The sequence below is a fragment of the Bombina bombina genome, chromosome 2 (assembly GCF_027579735.1).
Source record: "Bombina bombina isolate aBomBom1 chromosome 2, aBomBom1.pri, whole genome shotgun sequence".
In the NCBI taxonomy this organism is placed as follows: Eukaryota; Metazoa; Chordata; class Amphibia; order Anura; family Bombinatoridae; genus Bombina; species Bombina bombina.
The window spans coordinates 141,168,432-141,189,528 of record NC_069500.1 but is presented as its reverse complement, the minus strand read 5'-3'; the positions used below and the strand labels follow the sequence as shown (position 1 = coordinate 141,189,528).

The 21,097-nt window shown below is 37.7% G+C and overlaps 1 protein-coding gene across 1 annotated transcript in view; it reads left to right on the top strand.

Annotated features, from left to right (window-relative positions):
- Nucleotides 1-21,097, top strand: part of LOC128648546 (chondroitin sulfate proteoglycan 4) — a 108,788-nt gene that overhangs the window by 53,203 nt on the left and 34,488 nt on the right. Inside the window, exon 5 of the mRNA XM_053701276.1 lies at nucleotides 6,834-7,010. Coding sequence (XP_053557251.1) covers nucleotides 6,834-7,010 — 177 coding nt within the window. The remainder of the gene's footprint in view (nucleotides 1-6,833; nucleotides 7,011-21,097) is intronic.

The following is a 21,097-nucleotide window of genomic DNA, read 5'->3' as shown; positions in this document are numbered from 1 at the left end:
TCATGCTGGTGGTTGCATGTTTCATTTTTTTAAGGCTTCGCTTGCCTACACTGCATCCCGGTGGTTTCCGAAAATGGCAGGGTGGTGAAAGAATCCCCCCATATTTGGAATCCACCGGGATGCAGCTTTGCTGCTTCCAGGTTGATTCTTTTGGCTGTGCAAGCAGCCAACATTCTTTTGGCTGCCTCGCGCAGCCAACATTCCTTTTAACGGATGTGTGCGCAACTGGCGACACTGACGGACGCGTTACAAACGCGATTATTGTATAGATAGAAATAGCAGAAACCTAGATTAACTGACAAAGAGTATTTTTCGAACAGTAATTTAGCAGGGAGCACACGTGTTTGAATTTTGAATTGCTTGTTGCGGCTGGTGTCATCTAACTGCAGTTCGTTCCACTGACACTGAGCAAATCAGTCAGTCCAGTAAGGTAACACACAGTGTCCAGAAATGAGTTGAAAACAGCCAATAGGATTTCAGTAGCTCTCATCCTATTTGCTGATTTGAATACACCCCTCACCACACCCACAATTCAGTTTAACGAATTCCAAGTAGTGGGGTGATAAAGGATAAAAAGCATCAACAAAGGAATTTGGAAATAACTGTGCTTTATACAAAAAAAACACCATAAAAAAGGGGTAGGCCTCATGGACTCTTGCCAATATGAAAGAAATGAATTTATCAGGTAAGTTCTTACATAAATTATGTTTTCTTTCATGTAATTTGCAAGAGTCCATGAGCTAGTGACGTATGGGATAGCAATACCCAAGATGTGGAACTCCACGCAAGAGTCACTAGAGAGGGAGGGATAAAAATAAAAACAGCCAATTCGCTGAAAAAATTAATCCACAACCCAAATATAAGTTTATTCTCATAAATAAAAGGAAAAACTTAAATCATAAGCAGAATAATCAAACTGAAACAGCTGCCTGAAGAACGTTTCTACCAAAAACTGCTTCTGAAGAAGCAAATACATCAAAATGGTAGAATTTAGTAAATGTATGCAAAGAAGACCAAGTTGCTGCTTTGCAAATCTGATCAACTGAAGCTTCATTCTAGTAGAATTAGCTGTAATTCTCTGAGGTGGGGCTTACCCAACTCCAAATAAGCTTGAAGAATCAAAAGCTTTAACTACGATACCAAAGAAATGGCAGAAGCCTTCTGACCTTTCCTGGAACCAGAAAAGATAACAAATAGACTAGAAGTCTTCCTGAAATCTTTAGTAGCTTCAACATAATATTTCAGAGCTCTCACCACATCCAAAGAATGTAAAGATCTCTCCAAAGAATTATTAGGATTAGGACACAAAGAAGGGACAACAATTTCTCTATTAATGTTGTTAGAATTCACAACCTTAGGTAAGCATTTAAATGAAGTCCGCAAAACTGCCTTATCCTGATGAAAAATCAGAAAAAGAGATTGACAAGAGAGAGCAGATAATTCAGAAACTCTTCTAGCAGAAGAGATGGCCAAAAGGAACAACACTTTCCAAGAAAGTAGTTTAATGTCCATAGAATCTATAGGCTCAAATGGAGGAGCCTGTAAAGCCTTCAAAACCAAATTAAGACTCAAGGAGGAGAGACTGATTTAATGACAGGCTTGATACGAACCAAAGCCTGTACAAAACAGTGAATATCAAGAAGTTTAGCAATTTTTCTGTGAAATAAAACAGAAAGAGCAGAGATTTGTCCTTGCAAGAAAATTGCAGACAAACCTTTATCCAAATCATCCTGAAGATACTGTAAAATTCTAGGAATTCTAAAAGAATGCCAAAAGAATTTGAGAGGAACACCATGAATTGTAAGTCTTCCAAACTCGATAATAAATCTTTCTAGAAACAGATTTACGAGCCTGTAACATAGTATTAATCACTGAATCAGAGAAACCTCTATGACTAAGCACTAGGCGTTTAATTTCCATACCTTCAAATTTAATGATTTGAGATCCTGATGGAGGAACGGACCTTGAGACAGAAGGTCCGGTCTTATTGGAAGTGGCCAAGGTTGGCAACTGGACATCCGAACAAGATCCACATACCAAAACCTATGAGGCCATGCTGGAGCCACCAGCAACACAAACGATTGCTCCATGATGATTTTGGAGATCACTCTTGGAAGAAGAACTAAAGGCGGGATAATATAAGCAGGTTGATAACACCAAGGAAGTGTCAATGCATCTACTGCTTCCGCCTGAGGATCCCTGGACCTGAACAGGTACCTGGTAAGTTTCTTGTTTAGATGAGATGCCATCAGATCTATTTTTGGAAGACCCCACATCTGAACAATTTGAGAAAACACATCTGGATGGAGAGACCACTCTCCCGGATATAAAGTCTGACGACTGAGATAATCCGCTTCCCAATTGTCTTTACCCGGGATATGAACTGCAGAAATTAGACAGGAGCCGGATTCCGCTTAAACAAGTATCCGAGATACTTTTTTCATAGCTTGAGGACTGTGAGTCCCACCTTGATGATTGACATGCCACAGATGTGATATTGTCTGTCTGAAAATAAATGAACGGTTCTCTCTTCATTAGAGGCCAAAACTGAAGAGCCCTGAGAATCACACGGAGTACCAAAATATTTATTGGTAATCTCGCCTCTTGAGATTTCCAAACCCCTTGTGCGGTCAGAGATCCCCAAAACAGCTCCCCAACCTGAAAGACTTGTTGTGATCACAGTCAAGGTTGGATGAACGAAAGAGGCCCCTAGAACAATACAATGGTGATCTAACCACCAAGTCAGAGATAGTCGAACATTGGGATTTAAGGATATTAATTGTGATATCTTTGTATAATCCCTGCACTATTGATTCAGCATACAAAGCTGAAGAGGTCTCATATGAAAACGAGCAAAGGGGATCGCGTCCGATGCTACAGTCATGAGACCTAAAACTTCCATGCACATAGCCACTGAAGGGAATGACTGAGATTGAAGTTTCCGACAGGCTGCAACCAATTTCAAACGTCTCTTGTCCGTTAGAGACAAAGTCATGGACACTGAATCTATCTGGAAACCTAAAATGGTTACCCTTGTCAGAGGAATCAAAGAACTTTTTTGTAAATTTATCCTCCAACCATGTTTTTGAAGAAACAACACTAGTTGATTCGTGTGAGATTCTGCAGAACGTAAAGACGGCGCAAGTACCAAGATTTCATCCAAATAAGGAAACACCGCAATACCTCACTCTATGATTACAGAGAGTAGGACACCGAGAACCTTTGAAAAGATTCTTGGAGCTGTCGCTAGGCCAACAGGAAGAGCAACAAATTGGTAATGCTTGTCTAGAAAAGAGAATCTCAGGAACTAATGGGATTTGGATGAATCGGAATATGAAGATATGCATCCTGTAAGTCTATTGTGGACATATAAATGCCCTTGCTGAACAAAAGGCAGAATAGTCCTTATAGTCACCACTTTGAAAGTTGGTACTCTTACATATCGATTCAAAATTTTTAGATCCAAAACTGGTCTGAATGAATTTTCTTCTTTGGGACAATGAATAGATTTGAATAAAACCCCAGACCCTGTTCCTGAAACAGAACTGACATGATTACCCCTGATAACTCCAGGTCTAAAACGCACTTAAGGAAAGCCTGAGCCTTTACTGGGTTTACAGGGATTTGTGAGAGAAAAAATCTTCTCACAGGCAGTCTTACTCTGAATCCTATTCTGTACCCCTGAGAGACAATACTCTGAATCCATTGATTTTGGACCGAATTGGTCCAAACATCTTTGAAAAATCTTAATCTGCCCCCTACCAGCTAAGATGGAATGAGGACTGCACCTTCATGCGGACTTGGGGGCTGGCTTTGATCTCTTAAATGGCTTGGATTTATTCCAATTCGAGGAAGGCTTCCAATTGGAAACAGATTCCTTGGGGGAGGAAATAGGTTTCTGTTCGTTATTTTGTCTAAAGGAACGAAAACAGTTAGAATCCAACTTAAAACCAAATAACTTATTACCTTGGAAAGAAAGATATAGCAATCTGGACTTAGAAGTCATGACAGCATTCCAAGAATTAAGCCACAAAATTCTTCTAGCTAAAATAGCTAAAGACATAGATTTAACATCAATTTTGATGAAATAAAAAAATGGCATCACAAATAAAATTATTAGCATATTGAATCAAGATAACAATGCTAGACAAATCATGATCTAATACTTGTTGCACTAAAGTTTCCAACCAAAAGGTTTAAGCAGCTGCAACATCAGCCAAATAAATTGCAGGCCTGAGAAGATGACCTGAATATAAATAGGCTTTCTTTAGATAAGCTTCATGTTTCCTATCTAAAGGATCTTTAAAAGAAGTACTATCTTCCGTAGGAATAGTAATACATTTAGCAACAGTAGAAATAGCCCCAACAACTTTGGGGATCTTATTCCAAAACTCTAAAGTAACTGCTTGGAAAAGATACAATTTTTTAAATCTTGAAGAAGGAAAAAAAGAAGTACCAGGCCTATTCCATTCCTTAGAAATCATATCAGAAATAGCATCAGGAACTGGAAAAACCACAGGAGGTTTATAAACAGAATTTAAACGTTCACTAGTTTTAATATCAAGAGGACTAGTCTCCTCAATATCCAATATAATCAACACTTTTTTAACAAAGAACATATGTACTCCATTTAAAAAAAAAAAAAGTAGATTTGTCGGTGTCAATATCTGAGGAAGGATCTTCTGAATCAGATAGATCCTCATCAGAGGAGGATAATTCAGTATGTTGTCGGTCATTTGAAATTTCATCAACTTTATGAGAAGTTTTAAAAGACCTTTACATTTATTAGAAGGCGGAATGGCAGACAAAGCCTTCTGAATAGAATCAGCAATAAATTCTTATAAATTTACAGGTATATCTTGTACATTAGATGTTAAAGGAACAGCAACAGGCAATGTACTATTACTGATGGACACATTCTCTGCATGTAAAAGTTTATCATGACAACTTAATACAAACCACAGCTGGAGATATAATCTCCATAAGATTACAACAAATGTACTTAGCTTTGGTAGAACTGTTATCAATCAGCAGGGTTCCAACAGTGATTTCTGAGACAGGATCAGATTGAGACATCTTACAAATGTAAGAGAAAAAACAACATATAAAGCAAAAATATCAATTTCCTTATATGGCAGTTTCTGCACTTTTTAATGCACACAATAGACCTCAGATCAGACCCTATAGCCCTGCTAACACACTGTCACATAGCTACATTATGCATCAGATCAGATACTTTGGCCCTGCACCCCTTAAATAAAAACACTAATTAGAAACATGTTTTTGTAGTCTAAACCTGATGGTTAGCAAAGGCCACAGTGGATATAACAATAGAGGAAAAAGACAATAATAATGTAAGGTGTATGGAAATCAGCTGCCCTTTTATTACATGCACTAAGGTAATATGTACTGCCTACAGTTTAAATTTAACAAATCTAGCCAAATAGACCTTATAAAATGGATGCCCCATGACAGCACTTTAACATGTAATTACTAAAAATAACTTAGTGAAAATTAATTTTAAATGACATATAAAGTTTTCAATCTGTGTATATAACTGAATTACAAAATAATATTTTTTGATGACAGAGTCCCTTTAAATATATAAATAAATATACACTTCATGTGTATTCCTGTACTGTTGCCTAATAACTTTTTTTTTACACATTTTGTTGATTTTTCTTTTATAAGTAATATGTAATATAAACTGTAGAGTACATTTGGGATTTTTTACTGGGGTGTCAGGAATATATGTTAATTACAGCACATCCCTGAGGAGGCACATATATATTTTTTTCCATCGCTTATATATAGTACAAAACACGATTGTCACTTGGCTTCAGGATCACACATTATCCTCAGTTTAAAAGGACATTAAGGCTATTTTTATTTATGCACTAGCCCCAAGGCAGAACATGCTGTGATCTGAGATGGCATCGCAGAAAATGCAGCATGTCTGCAGAAAGAATGGGACACATGAGGGAATAGTTAGCACATTAGCTTTGCAGCACTGCTCCACAACAGGCTATTCTTTAAACAGCACTTTGCTCTGGCTGCATTGCGTACATTTTCCTTAACACAATGCAGCCACAGCGAAGCACTGTTTGAAGAGAACAGTCAAATATGAGGTAGCACTGAAAAGGAGCAGCACATTGATTGATGACTGCCTCTTTTTAACTACTACAATATAATATATAAAACTTTAGCTTTATTATCCAGTTAATCTGTATATTGCAATTGAGCTGGTGCTTTAGTATAGCTGCCTAATTTAAAATTGTATTTCATTTCAAAATGACCTGCAGACATTTTTTTACTAAAAAAGTCATTGCAGAAAGTAAAAAAAAGTTCTGCCTCTGGGTGCACTAGAAACTAATCACTGCATAACTATTAAAACTTTTAAAAGCCTGCAAAACAATGCACATTTTTTTAAAAAAAATGACGGTTTTAAATACTTTTAATTATAAAGTATTTAAAACTGTTTTTTTTTTTGGGGGGGGGGGGTTTAATGTGCATTGTTTTGCAGGATAGGGACACATTTCTTGAAAAGCCTCTTGTTTCTTATCTCATTTGCTTTGACCAATTAGAGATGGCTATAAATGAAGTCCTGCACATATTAAGGAATCACTGTGAAATATGTTGGATGGTCATGTTCTATATTCTACTACTTGCATCCCAGCCTCTCTGGAGCAGAGGAAAAACTAAAATTTTCAGATTTAAATTATAGTAAAAAGCAGGCAACATTAACAATCAAAGTGCATTGCAGTTTAACGTCTAACTTATTTGTTGCTCTTATTTCATTTACAATATATAAAAATCTTTTTTTTTTATTTCAGGTGGAGCAAGAGCTCATATTTTACGTGCACGATGACAGTGACACTTTGCTTGATAACTTTACTGTTGTTGTAAACAGTACTGATCTTTCCAAGCAGAGTCTGCCTCAAACAGTGTTTATATCTGTTACACCAGTAAATGACGAGCCTCCAGTAATTACCGCTAACCGCATATTTCGGGTAAGTTTTTTATTTTAATAAAATATCTGCTTTTTTATTTCCTCTCTGTAACATAAAATTCTGATTATTTTAGTTTATTGGTGAAGTGTGGTACAGTGTTAGCTCTGGGGGGCAAAACAGTAACAGTTAAAAGTGGCATCAATAGCTAATTGACCAAGGGTAAAACCTACTTACTTTCTGATAAAACCACAATTTTATCACTTACACATGGCTGAGAACATCTGAAGCATCAGCCTTCAAGGGACAGTGTAGTGTAAAATTGTTCTCAGTGTTCCTTTTTATCTGCTAGAATGTACTACATTGTTTACAGTTAGTTCCTTTACCTTTTTGTCATTTGAAATAGCTGTTTTTGCCTGTAAAAACTGCCATTCATACTGAAAATTCCAATATACTGTATATACAAATCCCCCAATCCAGAATTACAAAATCAAAACTTATTCTGAAATCCAAACTTTTAATTTAGTATTTAAAAAAAATTACACAATCTTCTCTGCCTGTGTCTTTGATTTGTTTTTTTTTTATGTCTAAAATGCAAATAATAGTCCATATTTATTTAAAATAGCAACTATAACCTTTCTGATTACAGTACAGTACTATCTTTCTGAAGGTACTATGTATACAAAATTATTTTAAAATAATACAAAACTACCTTTAGGTTACATGTATAAGCTGTATTATGACATGTAAATATTGCCTAAATGGCGTACAATATTGTTGTTTACACTTGGTCCCATCCCCTCTCCAAAGAGTCAGATTTTTGCAGATGCAAATATTTCAAAATCCAAACTATCCTGAAATCCAAACCTTTATTGGTCCCAAGCAATTTGGATAAAGGTTTTTTTTTACCTGTACTGGTGTAATGGCTACAGATATTTATGTAAACAATAGGCAGCAGCTGTGGGAGAGATAGGTACTAAAATGTTAATTTTCACTAGTTCTAAATATTGACCTTTGTGTTTATAGAGAAATATGCTAAGGAGGTCTCATCCACCCAATTTGATGGGTTTTGGTTTCAAAGACCAAAGACAGCTACTGTATTTTATATAGAAAATAAATCTAAAGGAGCAATTTCTAATACATTTTAATCCCTGCCGCTGGTATAACACATTAAAGGGACAGTCTAGTCAAAAATAAACTTTTATGATTCAGATAGTACATGCAATTTGAAACAATTGTCCAATTTACTTTTATCATCACATTAGGTTTGTTTTGGTATTCTTTGCTGAAAGCTAAACCTAGGCAGGCTCAAATTGATTTCTAAACTGTTAAGAACCGCCTCTTATCTCAGTGGATTTTGACAGTTGGAGAGTGCTATTTCATGTGTGCCATATAGATAAACATTGTGCGCACTCCCGTGGAGTTATTAAGAGTCAGCACTGATTGGCTAAAATGCAAGTCTGTCAAAAGAATTGACATAAATGGGCAGTCTGCAGAGGCTTAGATACAAGGTAATCACAGAGGTAAAAGGTATATTAAAATAACTGTGCTGATTATGCAAAACTAGGGAATCGGGAATAAAGGGATTATCTATCTTTTTAAACAATACAAATTCTGGGTTAGACTGTCCCTTTAAGCGGAAAACCAATTTTACAGTACACGTTCCCTTTAATGGCACAGTAAAATAAAAAATTAAACTTTCATAAATTAGAAAGATTTTGCAACTTTCTGGGAGAATGAGGTAACATTCTCATGTTATCCTTCATTGAAAAGTAAACCTAGGTACCTAGGTAGGCTTAGGAGCGTGCATGTGTCCTTAGCATGTTATCCTAATCAAACATTCAGTCCAGCACTGGTGGTAACCTGGGTGTAAGCCAATAGAAATCACTGCAGAATTCCTCCAAACTAAAAGTCACAAAGAGAGATAGCAGCATTCCAGTACATATAAAAATATTTATTGATAAACAAAGTCCATAATACAACAACGCTTCGGGATTGCTCCCTTTGAGTGCTAAGCACTTTCCCACCTGGGTGCTAAGCTGGATTTGAGGGGTTTTTATTTTTTTTAAATGTATATTTTTTTTAACTTTTTATTTTTTTAGATCCCCAATTAGGCAATTACCTTTCCAACGGTGGGTCTTGGGGGTCTGTAGCTGCTTAGATGCCTGAGATACAGGCTTCTAAGCAGCATGCCCCATTTCTCTATACTGTCTATTGTATTTTTTAAATAAAGTTGCGCAGTGACGTCATCACGTCATTGCGCCTGACGTCACCGCACAAAACGTGAAGCCCCGGCTATGCCTGTCACTATACAGTCCCGATCGCCGGGGTGAGAATCGATGGGAGCCCCCAGATTGCCCTCAAGGTGGGTGAGTTCTAGCGACGGCTCTGAGCCGTCGTCAGCACCTGACTGGGAAAATTTACAACGGCTCAGAGTCATCGTTAGCACTCAAAGGGTTATGGGTTAATCATGCTTTCACTATAACATGCTCATACTTATACCACAAAGGGCAGTGTACATTTACATGCATAGGGCTAGTGGCACGGTATGTTTTTTTTCCACAATAGTGAAAACCCTGCTAGAGTTAAGCTTTTTGCGCAAAAATCTGAACTTACAATATTGCATGCGCATTCACATATTCCCCCATAGAAGTCAATGGAGAAAAAGAGTGGGGGAAAAAAATATTCTCATAAGCGCAAACCTGTATATTTAATATTGCAATGTTCTTTAACATGTTAGTTTGTAGTATGTGCATACCCGATCACATACTGTAATAAACACCTACATGATTACATACATATGCATATGTATGTATATTAATGGTTTTGATATGTGTATATATGTCTGTAAATTAGGGTTCCAGGTGTCCTCCACAAAAATACCGAACACAGAAGAAAAAACTGTGGGTGGATTAGTTTGCGGTGAAATTTACTGGGGAAAAAAAAAATATATATATATATATATACACACACATATACAGTATATATACACAGTATAATTATATATACAGTATACAGGGAGTGCAGAATTATTAGGCAAGTTGTATTTTTGAGGATTAATTTTATTATTGAACAACAACCATGTTCTCAATGAACCCAAAAAACTCATTAATATCAAAGCTGAATAGTTTTGGAAGTAGTTTTTAGTTTGTTTTTAGTTATAGCTATTTTAGGGGGATATCTGTGTGTGCAGGTGACTATTACTGTGCATAATTATTAGGCAACTTAACAAAAAACAAATATATACCCATTTCAATTATTTATTTTTACCAGTGAAACCAATATAACATCTCAACATTCACAAATATACATTTCTGACATTCAAAAACAAAACAAAAACAAATCAGTGACCAATATAGCCACCTTTCTTTGCAAGGACACTCAAAAGCCTGCCATCCATGGATTCTGTCAGTGTTTTGATCTGTTCACCATCAACATTGCGTGCAGCAGCAACCACAGCCTCCCAGACACTGTTCAGAGAGGTGTACTGTTTTCCCTCCTTGTAAATCTCACATTTGATGATGGACCACAGGTTCTCAATGGGTTTCAGATCAGGTGAACAAGGAGGCCATGTCATTAGATTTTCTTCTTTTATACCCTTTCTTGCCAGCCACGCTGTGGAGTACTTGGACGCGTGTGATGGAGCATTGTCCTGCATGAAAATCATGTTTTTCTTGAAGGATGCAGACTTCTTCCTGTACCACTGCTTGAAGAAGGTGTCTTCCAGAAACTGGCAGTAGGACTGGGAGTTGAGCTTGACTCCATCCTCAACCCGAAAAGGCCCCACAAGCTCATCTTTGATGATACCAGCCCAAACCAGTACTCCACCTCCACCTTGCTGGCGTCTGAGTCGGACTGGAGCTCTCTGCCCTTTACCAATCCAGCCACGGGCCCATCCATCTGGCCCATCAAGACTCACTCTCATTTCATCAGTCCATAAAACCTTAGAAAAATCAGTCTTGAGATATTTCTTTGCCCAGTCTTGACGTTTCAGCTTGTGTGTCTTGTTCAGTGGTGGTCGTCTTTCAGCCTTTCTTACCTTGGCCATGTCTCTGAGTATTGCACACCTTGTGCTTTTGGGCACTCCAGTGATGTTGCAGCTCTGAAATATGGCCAAACTGGTGGCAAGTGGCATCTTGGCAGCTGCACGCTTGACTTTTCTCAGTTCATGGGCAGTTATTTTGCGCCTTGGTTTTTCCACACGCTTCTTGCGACCCTGTTGACTATTTTGAATGAAACGCTTGATTGTTCGATGATCACGCTTCAGAAGCTTTGCAATTTTAAGAGTGCTGCATCCCTCTGCAAGATATCTCACTATTTTTGACGTTTCTGAGCCTGTCAAGTCCTTCTTTTGACCCATTTTGCCAAAGGAAAGGAAGTTGCCTAATAATTATGCACACCTGATATAGGGTGTTGATGTCATTAGACCACACCCCTTCTCATTACAGAGATGCACATCACCTAATATGCTTAATTGGTAGTAGGCTTTCGAGCCTATACAGCTTGGAGTAAGACAACATGCATAAAGAGGATGATGTGGTCAAAATACTCATTTGCCTAATAATTCTGCACTCCCTGTATATATATATATATATATATATATATATATATATATATATATATATATATATATACATACACATATACATATATAGACACACACACATATATATAGATATAGATATACATATATAAATATATATATATATATACTATATACAGTATGTGTGTGTGTGTATGTGTATGTATATATATATATATATATATATATATATATATATATATATATATAATGTTCAAACTAAGGAAGAATCTAGAAACTGCAATATTTCTAATTATTTGTGAACATGTAGCTCCTCATGCTGTCAGATTTACACACAGTCATACACAATCTTAAAGCTTCACACTGAAGTCTGCTTATTTATAGTCTCTCACACCTAACTACACACACATGCTGTCAGCCTAACAAAGCACACTCAAACATGCACATATATACATACACACATTCACATACACTGTCACAGACATTCAGTCAGACATACACAGACTGCCTCACATATAATGTTACACATACACAGTCACACACGCACTCTCACACATAAAGTTACACACACACACACTGTCACACATACAGTTACACATATACTGTCACACATACACAGTCACACATACAGTTACACACACACACAAACACACTGTCACACATACAGTTACACATATACTGTCACACATACACAGTCACACATACAGTTGCATACACACACAAACACTGCCACACATACAGTTACACACACACACACACACTGTCACACATACAGTTACACATATACTGTCACACATACACAGTCACACATACAGTTACACACACACACAAACACTGCCACGCATACAGTTACACACACACACACACACACACACACACACTGTCACACATACAGTTACACATATACTGTCACACATACACAGTCACACATACAGTTACATACACACACAAACACTGCCACACATACAGTTGCACACACTGTCACACGCACACACTGTCACACATACAGTTACACACACAAACACTGCCACACATACAGTTACACACGCTGTCGCTCACACACACACATAGTTGCCAACAGTCCCTGATTTCCAGGGACAGTCCCTGGATTTTATTGTATGTCCCTGGATTTATTTTGTCCCTGGAAATGTCCCTGAAAATCTCCTTTGCACATTTGTTGTTTGCATATATATATATACACACACACATACACCTATACAGATAGATGATAAATAGATATAGTGTATTATTTAAATATAATTCATTCCTAATGGAATATTGTTATTATTATTGAATGGGTTCACATATTATTTGTCTTTCTAATTATACTATTACTTTCAAATGGGTGTGTTTTGATTGTAGAACTGAGTGGGCGGAGCAGTTGAACAGTAGGTCGTCAATACTCTAGTAACCCGCTTGCTTGCTCTGCTGCAAAGTGTGCCTGAATTTATTTATTTTTTGAAATGTTGGCAACTATGACACACACTGTCACACATACAGTTGCACACACTGTCACACATACAGTTACACACACACAAACACTGCCACACATACAGTTACACACACACACACTGTCACACATACAGTTACACACAAACACTGCCACACATACAGTTTCACACACTGTCATGCACACAGTTAAACACACTGTCACACACACATACACACACACACATACACACACAGTTAAACACACTGCCACACACACAAACACTGCCACACATACAGTTACACACACTGTCACACACACATACACACACACAGTTACACACACTGTCACACACACAAACACTGCCACACATCCAGTTACACACACATACAGTTACACACACACAAACACAGTACATGTGATCATAGTTGTAAAAAGTGTATTCATATAACAGTGGTTATGCAAAATTGGGGAATGGGTAATAAGGATCAATTTTTTTAAATAATAACTATTTTCAAGTAGACTGTCCCTTTCTCTCAAAGAAGTGCTGTTCAGGACAGGAACTGTAAAAAACGTCTACCTTTAAAAGTTCCTCTAGGGCATAATGAACACACAGGTGCAGCATTTATACTATAAATTGACATAGAAGTGAAATTTAAATGGCATGATTCAGATAAAGAAATTAAATAAAAATAACACTTATATTTACTTCAGTTAAGAAATGTACCTTTTTCTCTTGGCATCCTTTGCTGAAATGAGCATGTCTAGATATTCTCATGCATCTGCTTTGAGATATTCGTGCATCTGCCTTGAGAATTTGAGATATTGTTTTTTTCTGGTAAACGTTTTATGTTTGTAGGTAGTAAATGTAAACCTTACAAGTCTGCGCAGAATTAGATTGCACCTGCATGCACTGCCTCAGTCGCACTCGCAAGCAGCATGTGCAGCGCAGCCAATGGGTCTTTCTTGCTGTTGTGACATCACATGCGTGATCACGTGACGTCCGACAGTCTTACACAGGCAGCACGCACGGCGCAGGCTTAGGAATTAGGATGTGCAAGTGCTGAGTCCTGCTGCAGCCACTACAGCTGACTCAGAGACAACTAGTAGGGCTAGAAGGGGTGCCGGTGGACACGGCTGGGCTTGGGTTACTGGGCAGGTTGGTTGGGTATAGCCAGATGCGGCCACCGAATTAAAAACATTTAAAAAAAATTAAAAACGCATCTTAGCTACCTATGGTTATGTCCGTTTTTTAAAAAAATAATATTATCGGGCAGTAACCTTAAATACCGGACAGCCCAGTCTAATAGCGGACACCTGGCAACCCTACTGTAAATACATTAAACACATATAAATACATTATTGCATATGTTTAGACATGTGTGTGTGTGTGTGTGTGTGTATCTCAATGTTAAAGCCCTTTGACTGCCTTTTTTTTTATAACACCAAAGATCTTATATCTTTGAGCCCTTATAACTTTTTAATGCATTTTTATTTAATAATTTTAGTTGATAGTGTTATTATGAGTGAAACTGTACTGTACAATGTATTTTTTTTTTATAAACAATTTTTTTTTTATTTATTGAAGTCATACGCAAGTATAACACTAGTGACACTTCCAAAAAAACAATGACAAATGAAAAGAATATAGTGCTATTACAAACATACTGCCCAGCCAAAAATACCAATTATGCCAACCTAATGAGTATTTATAAATTTAAGGAATGGTATTTAATGAAGACTCTTAATGAAGTGAGGGAGCGAAAATTGGCAGGAAATACGTCAAATTAAAGAGGTTGACTAGGCAATAGAGGAAAACAGAAGGAGCAGATGAATCCAGTTCATCGAGAGCTTTAGCAAGGATTTGGACTATATAAATTGAGACTTCAGTTTTATATTTTAAGCTTAAAATTGGAGTAGTTACAGCGTTGGTCACATGCGGACCGTATATTATCCAGAACGTTAAATCTAATGTAGCTACTCAGAGTCAGTTGTTTGGCCACTTTTGGACCAAATTAGCTAAGAGGGGGAAAAAGGAGTGCAACGGGCAAGAGCCGCTCAAAGTGAAGTGGGGAAGGGAGAGGGGGGGCGGAGCCAGGCAGGATAGTAAATTAGGTAATAAAGGTTATATTATGTGGTTGCACCATATTGGGCTTAAGAGGAAGGACATGCTGTTTATAAAAAGTGTGGGGTGGTAGATAAGTAGGAAACAGCTGAAACCTGGTCTAAGACTTAATGCAAATAAATTCGGTTTCTATGAAATGAGCAGATGCTGAACTCTACAATATTGTATAGTATGGTGGTGGAACATTAGATTATTCAGGATTTAGGGGGTCTCAGGGTGAGCCCCTCTCCTAGGGGAGTGCCACCTTTAGGCAGTGTGGGAAAAAGGAGGAGGGATATGACCCGCAGGCAGTAAGTACCAGCGGGAAAGGGAGGAGAGAGGCTCAACCGGATCAAATAATGTGTACTAAAAATGTGGGCATGACCATAAGAAATCTAGGGATGGCACTCATACAGTCGCAAGTAATAATAGTATGTGACATATAGAATAACAATAACACAACGCTTTAACAATAATAAGAGATACACATACAACTGAATATATCGAAGTGTAAGGTAGATGGTAAATAACTTCACCCTAAGGCAGACCCAAAAAACTGCATATCTAAGTGACTAGATAAATTTCGGTGCAAGTATAATAGATGGCATTTTATAGCTAGTTCAAAATACTTTTAACTACAGTCTTGAACCAGTGCAGGGGAATATAATTCTATTCAGGACCTTATGAAATTTAAGTTCCTGTGTTGGAACGATTAGTATTAAACTGGGTAAGTAAATCGTGGGTATCAAGCTCATGTATATAGTGTAGGACTGGGAGCCAGGGTAGTTAGGATAGAGTAGCCATATATTAATATAGATGTAAGCCGGGTCAGCTTAACCTTAGCACTCAGATAGAAGGGGCAATAAAGCATATTAAAATATACACGTATGGTAAGTGGCAACATACTTGTAAGATATAAATACAAAGACATAATAGTATTATCTAGAGTTATGGGGTTACTGGACTTCCTGATTATCAAAGGGATAGAGAACTTGAAAACTATCACTAGACCATATAGTTATTTTTAAAACAGTCTAACACTGCACATTCCAGAACTAGTATAGTAGACTCTAGTATCAACATTATCATACGTATTGTAGAGTGAAATAGGTGTACAAAACCTTTAAATCAAAAGCGGTATCTAACCCCTATATGAGAGTCCCCTAACCCCTAGCTGCTGTATCATACATGGCAATTATAATATCTAAAAAGAAGTTGGTATCAGCAAAGATCTATAGACTCCCAGTGACCTATGTTATGAGTAAACCCTGTTTAAAATTTCTCCAAATATAAACACTGATATGCACTCGAAACTGATGGTAGAAGAAAAGGTGATCTCTAATAGATGTCAGAGACTGGTACGAGTTACATGAAAGTTATACTGTGCAATATTCATTTGTAATATGCATACCCTAAGAGTAAACAGATTGCTGTATTTAGACAGATTATGCAAGTTGATGTAACAGAGATCGTGGTTGAGAGAAATAACTAGCAAACAGACAACTGAGATCAAAATAAAATAAAAGTCCCAAACTGACTGGGGAGAGAAACATATCCGACATTTCAGTCATCATAAATATCTCCCAGAGCCAATAGGTATCCACTGAAACTTAGTCCACTGCAGAGAAATATGGTAACACAACCAAATGCTTTAACACAAGCTACTAGGTGCTTATACGAATATATATGTTGTGATCAAAGAACGGAGTACCATAAAATAGAATATAACATAAGCAAAAGGATATCATCTCATGTACCCTGAGAGACAGTTTAGGCTGCCATGAATATGCTTAGGAACTGTCCTTTAGCCAATGCCTGTAGCCAATGTGACTCCAGTTCCTGATAGCTGCATTGGCATGAAGGAGTTATAGAATCTAGTATACAGCATTATCGGAGCCGTGAGGAAAGGGATATGTGAAGGCTCTGGAAATCTAACCTGCGGGTAGGCTGCTTGCGACTGATATGCGACCGGGGTCTGCCTCGTATTCTTCGTCTCTCTAGGGATTCCCTGCGGTAACTGGAGAGAGGTGGGTGTACTTGGGCCATCAGGTGCGATGTCGGCTGGGCCTGCATTCATGCGCAGCTCCTGTGAGCCCTGAGGAAGTGTGGCCTCTGTGAGAAAAGATCGCTGTAGCTTCAATGCGAGATCCCGGGGAGCCGGACGAGCTGGTAAGAGGTTCATAATGTCATCACTGGGTATTAGCAGAAGTTTGAGTTGCGGCGATACTTCAGCCTCCAGTTCTGCCGAGATGGTTATTGAAGGACAGTGAGCCAGAATTAGTCCTAACTTGTCGCCCTATTGACTCCGCGTTAAACTGTGAGAGGAGATCCCTGGGGCTTCCTGTGGCTGAAGAGCAGATGTAGCAGAGATCTCGTCGCTCTTCAGTAGGCCAGGTCCCTCAGCTATGTGTTGCAACGACGGAGTAAGGGCCAAAAAAAGTAGTGTTAGATCCTCCTTCATACTCCGGTAGTGCCTCTCAAGGAGCAGTTGAGTGCGCTGTTCCCAGGCTTCCAAAGACTCCATGTCTGCACAGCTTTTTAGGTATAAGCGTTATCGCTTAACGTGGCCAGGCCTAGAAGGAGATAGTAGTGTTAGGAATCCAAAAAACACCGGGTTTTCGGTTACTCTATGTTGGAGGCTATAAACCCCTGTTTTCCATTGAATCCTGGGATAAGTTTGAGCTCTTTTTATGTAAAATAATCTATGAAGTTAGAATTAAGAGCTCAGAGCTTCAGAAAACACGTCTAGCTGGCTTGAAAGTTGGCTCCGCCCCGTACAATGTATTTTTAATGTGTTTTTTGTGCAAATTTTAGTTTCGGAAAACAGCTAACCACAGTTCTGAGATCGCGGTAATGATTGAAGCGAGCTTGCGGTAGCAATTAGCGCTCAGAACATTTTCTAAATTTCCCCCAATTGGCCCCAAAAGTGTGGTGTTTGTATTATTAAAATAAAAAATGTAGCTTTTTTTTTTTTTTTTAAATAAATCTGCACAAAGCATTTTTTAAGGGTTACAGTTGGTAGGTATGGGGTGTTAGAAAAGAAACACACTGAAAAGTGTCTTTACATTGCGGTCTATAGGGAACTGTGTGTTCCCTTATAACTGCTTTGTAGAGGTTTTTTTTTATTAAAGAAAAATCATATTTCTTATTTATTTTAAACTACTGTCCACTTTAGGAGAAAAAGGGTTTTTAGTGGCACTACCTATATAGTTTAGAAGCCTACTCCTTCCTTTTGTTATTAGCTTTGTAGCTGTATATAGGGGTAAGTGGTGCTGTGTATTAAATTAACAGAACAAAAATATGATGGGTAAAGAGCCCATCTTAGAATACACTGTTAGCACTCTTGGTAGGCATATAAAGTATAAGGTAACTATGTTTAAAGTAGACTCCAAATGGTTAGAGAGGTCTCATTGAAATTAATAAAACATAACTTTTATTATATACACATAAAATCAGAGTTAAAATATAGGGATGTGCAAATTAAAAACAAAAAACTCTAGGTAGGATGGTGAGATAAGTAATTGCTGTCTCAGTTGTGGAATTAAGTAGCAAATTATAAACGTATGCTGGGTATATCGATACCTGGGTATTCAGTATTCAGTTTTCTGAAAACCTATACGCACACAATCAAGCAGATAATCCAAAGTTTCTACTGCTAGAGGTTAATTGATAGTTCTCTAATGAAGGCAATAATATACCTATATGTGGTTACACTATTATAGCAGTGTCTAATGACACATGGGTTTAGAGAATCAGTAATATGAATTGCGTACTGATATGGTACTGAATGGATAATTATTGATTAAACCCGGTAACAAACCTTACAACATACTATATAAAGTTTACCAGTCAGTATGTTTGGTGTATACTTGGATATTTTGACATCAGATATTTATGAAAATATCTCATAGGGTAAGTGACAGTTTGGAATTTGCCTACTTAAATATCTTATCATCAGATATTGTCTCATGAGGTTAATGACAGTTTGGAATATATATCTGATTTATCAACCAAATTTATTTTTCGGTTTCCAAAATGTTTGGTATGTGTTATAGTTAGAATCACCTTACACTCCACAGCAAGCACAATGTTTTTGCAAGTCTACTATTCAGCTATTGATAAGGAACTGTTATAACAGCTCTTATAAGATGGTCACTGAGAGGGAACAAAAGCTAAAAGATAATAGCTATATCGCTTGAATCTATAGTTGTGTGGTTGAGATGTGTTTACAAATAAACTTGTGACTGAAAGAAGTTATATAGTGACACTCCGTAAAGTCTATCTGGAGTAGTACAGCTACAGTCAGTTGATTGGTTACACCTTAACCACCAGTGGCTGCATCGAGGTTCACCTCCAGCAACGTATGGGGGGCTGCTTATGCCTTGATCGTTCAAAGTATCCACATGTCTTGAGACATCTAAGATATTAAACCTGTATAGCCAGTTCAATAAATATGTCCAATCATAAGCGTGGTATACCTATAGTGAGTCAGAGACACTCTGTAAAAACTAGTAACAAGTTATTAACAATTATGGCGCCAAACACTAGCACATTATTTGTAGCAGTACTTGAATTCAAACTGCTCTGTAGGTAATAACTATTGGGTTATAGTATCCAGTTGAATATAAGTAATTTAAGATTTGTGTGCTAAAACATAGCTTGGACCAGGACAGTGTATTAATGTTACTGGTATGCTGGTAAGTTCTAGTATCTGACACTGACTCAGTGGCTAGCCGTTACCCCAACTGTTCGTTCGGTTGGACGTTACCACCTTGCTGATAGTATTGAGACTGCTTCAATAAATAAATAAATAACCGCTTGCCTAATAGTTCCGGTTCTGAACCGAAGTGTTAAAGTATGAGGGTGAATATAACACCACCACGTCCTTATGAAGAGTTTAAGCCCTAACAAACACAGGAGCTCCCTGACTCCTCACCAATTCCCTAACATGTTTCTCCGTTCTCACGGCTTTCTCAAAGGGGGGTGTGTGCGCGCGTCGCGCTAGCATTGGCAATTTATGTGCAGAGAAGGCTGATACTCCTCCCACATAAGTGACGTCACTCTGACATATGTGGTGAACGAGTCTAATATAGGTGGAGACTATGCTCCCGTCCGATACCATAACTTCAAAGCGATGGATTGAATGAACATATAACGTTAACATATGGCTGCTAATTTGTTCACATTGTAGCTATGATATGAACACCGTAATACTATTATGTTTACTTGTATTATGCATGAGATGTAATTCACTGTGTGAAATACTCGTGTATATGCTTGATTGCATTGTGTCACCAAGTGAATTGTCAATATGTGTTATAGTGCATATTGACACCCTGAAAAAAGTGAAATTCCTCGAAAAGCAGAATATACATATGTTAGTGTATAGACATAATATTTTACCGTTACGTGCCTAGTGATTCAGAACCGGAACTATTAGGCAAGCGGTTATTTATTTATTTATTGAAGCAGTCTCAATACTATCAGCAAGGTGGTAACGTCCAACCGAACGAACAGTTGGGGTAACGGCTAGCCACTGAGTCAGTGTCAGATACTAGAACTTACCAGCATACCAGTAACATTAATACACTGTCCTGGTCCAAGCTATGTTTTAGCACACAAATCTTAAATTACTTATATTCAACTGGATACTATAACCCAATAGTTATTACCTACAGAGCAGTTTGAATTTAAGTACTGCTACAAATAATGTGCTAGTGTTTGGCGCCATAATTGTTAATAACTTGTTACTAGTTTTTACAGAGTGTCTCTGACTCACTATAGGTATACCACGCTTATGATTGGACATATTTATTGAACTGGCTATACAGGTTTAATATCTTAGATGTCTCAAGACATGTGGATACTTTGAACGATCAAGGCATAAGCAGCCCCCCATACGTTGCTGGAGGTGAACCTCGATGCAGCCACTGGTGGTTAAGGTGTAACCAATCAACTGACTGTAGCTGTACTACTCCAGATAGACTTTACGGAGTGTCACTATATAACTTCTTTCAGTCACGAGTTTATTTGTAAACACATCTCAACCACACAACTATAGATCCAAGCGATAT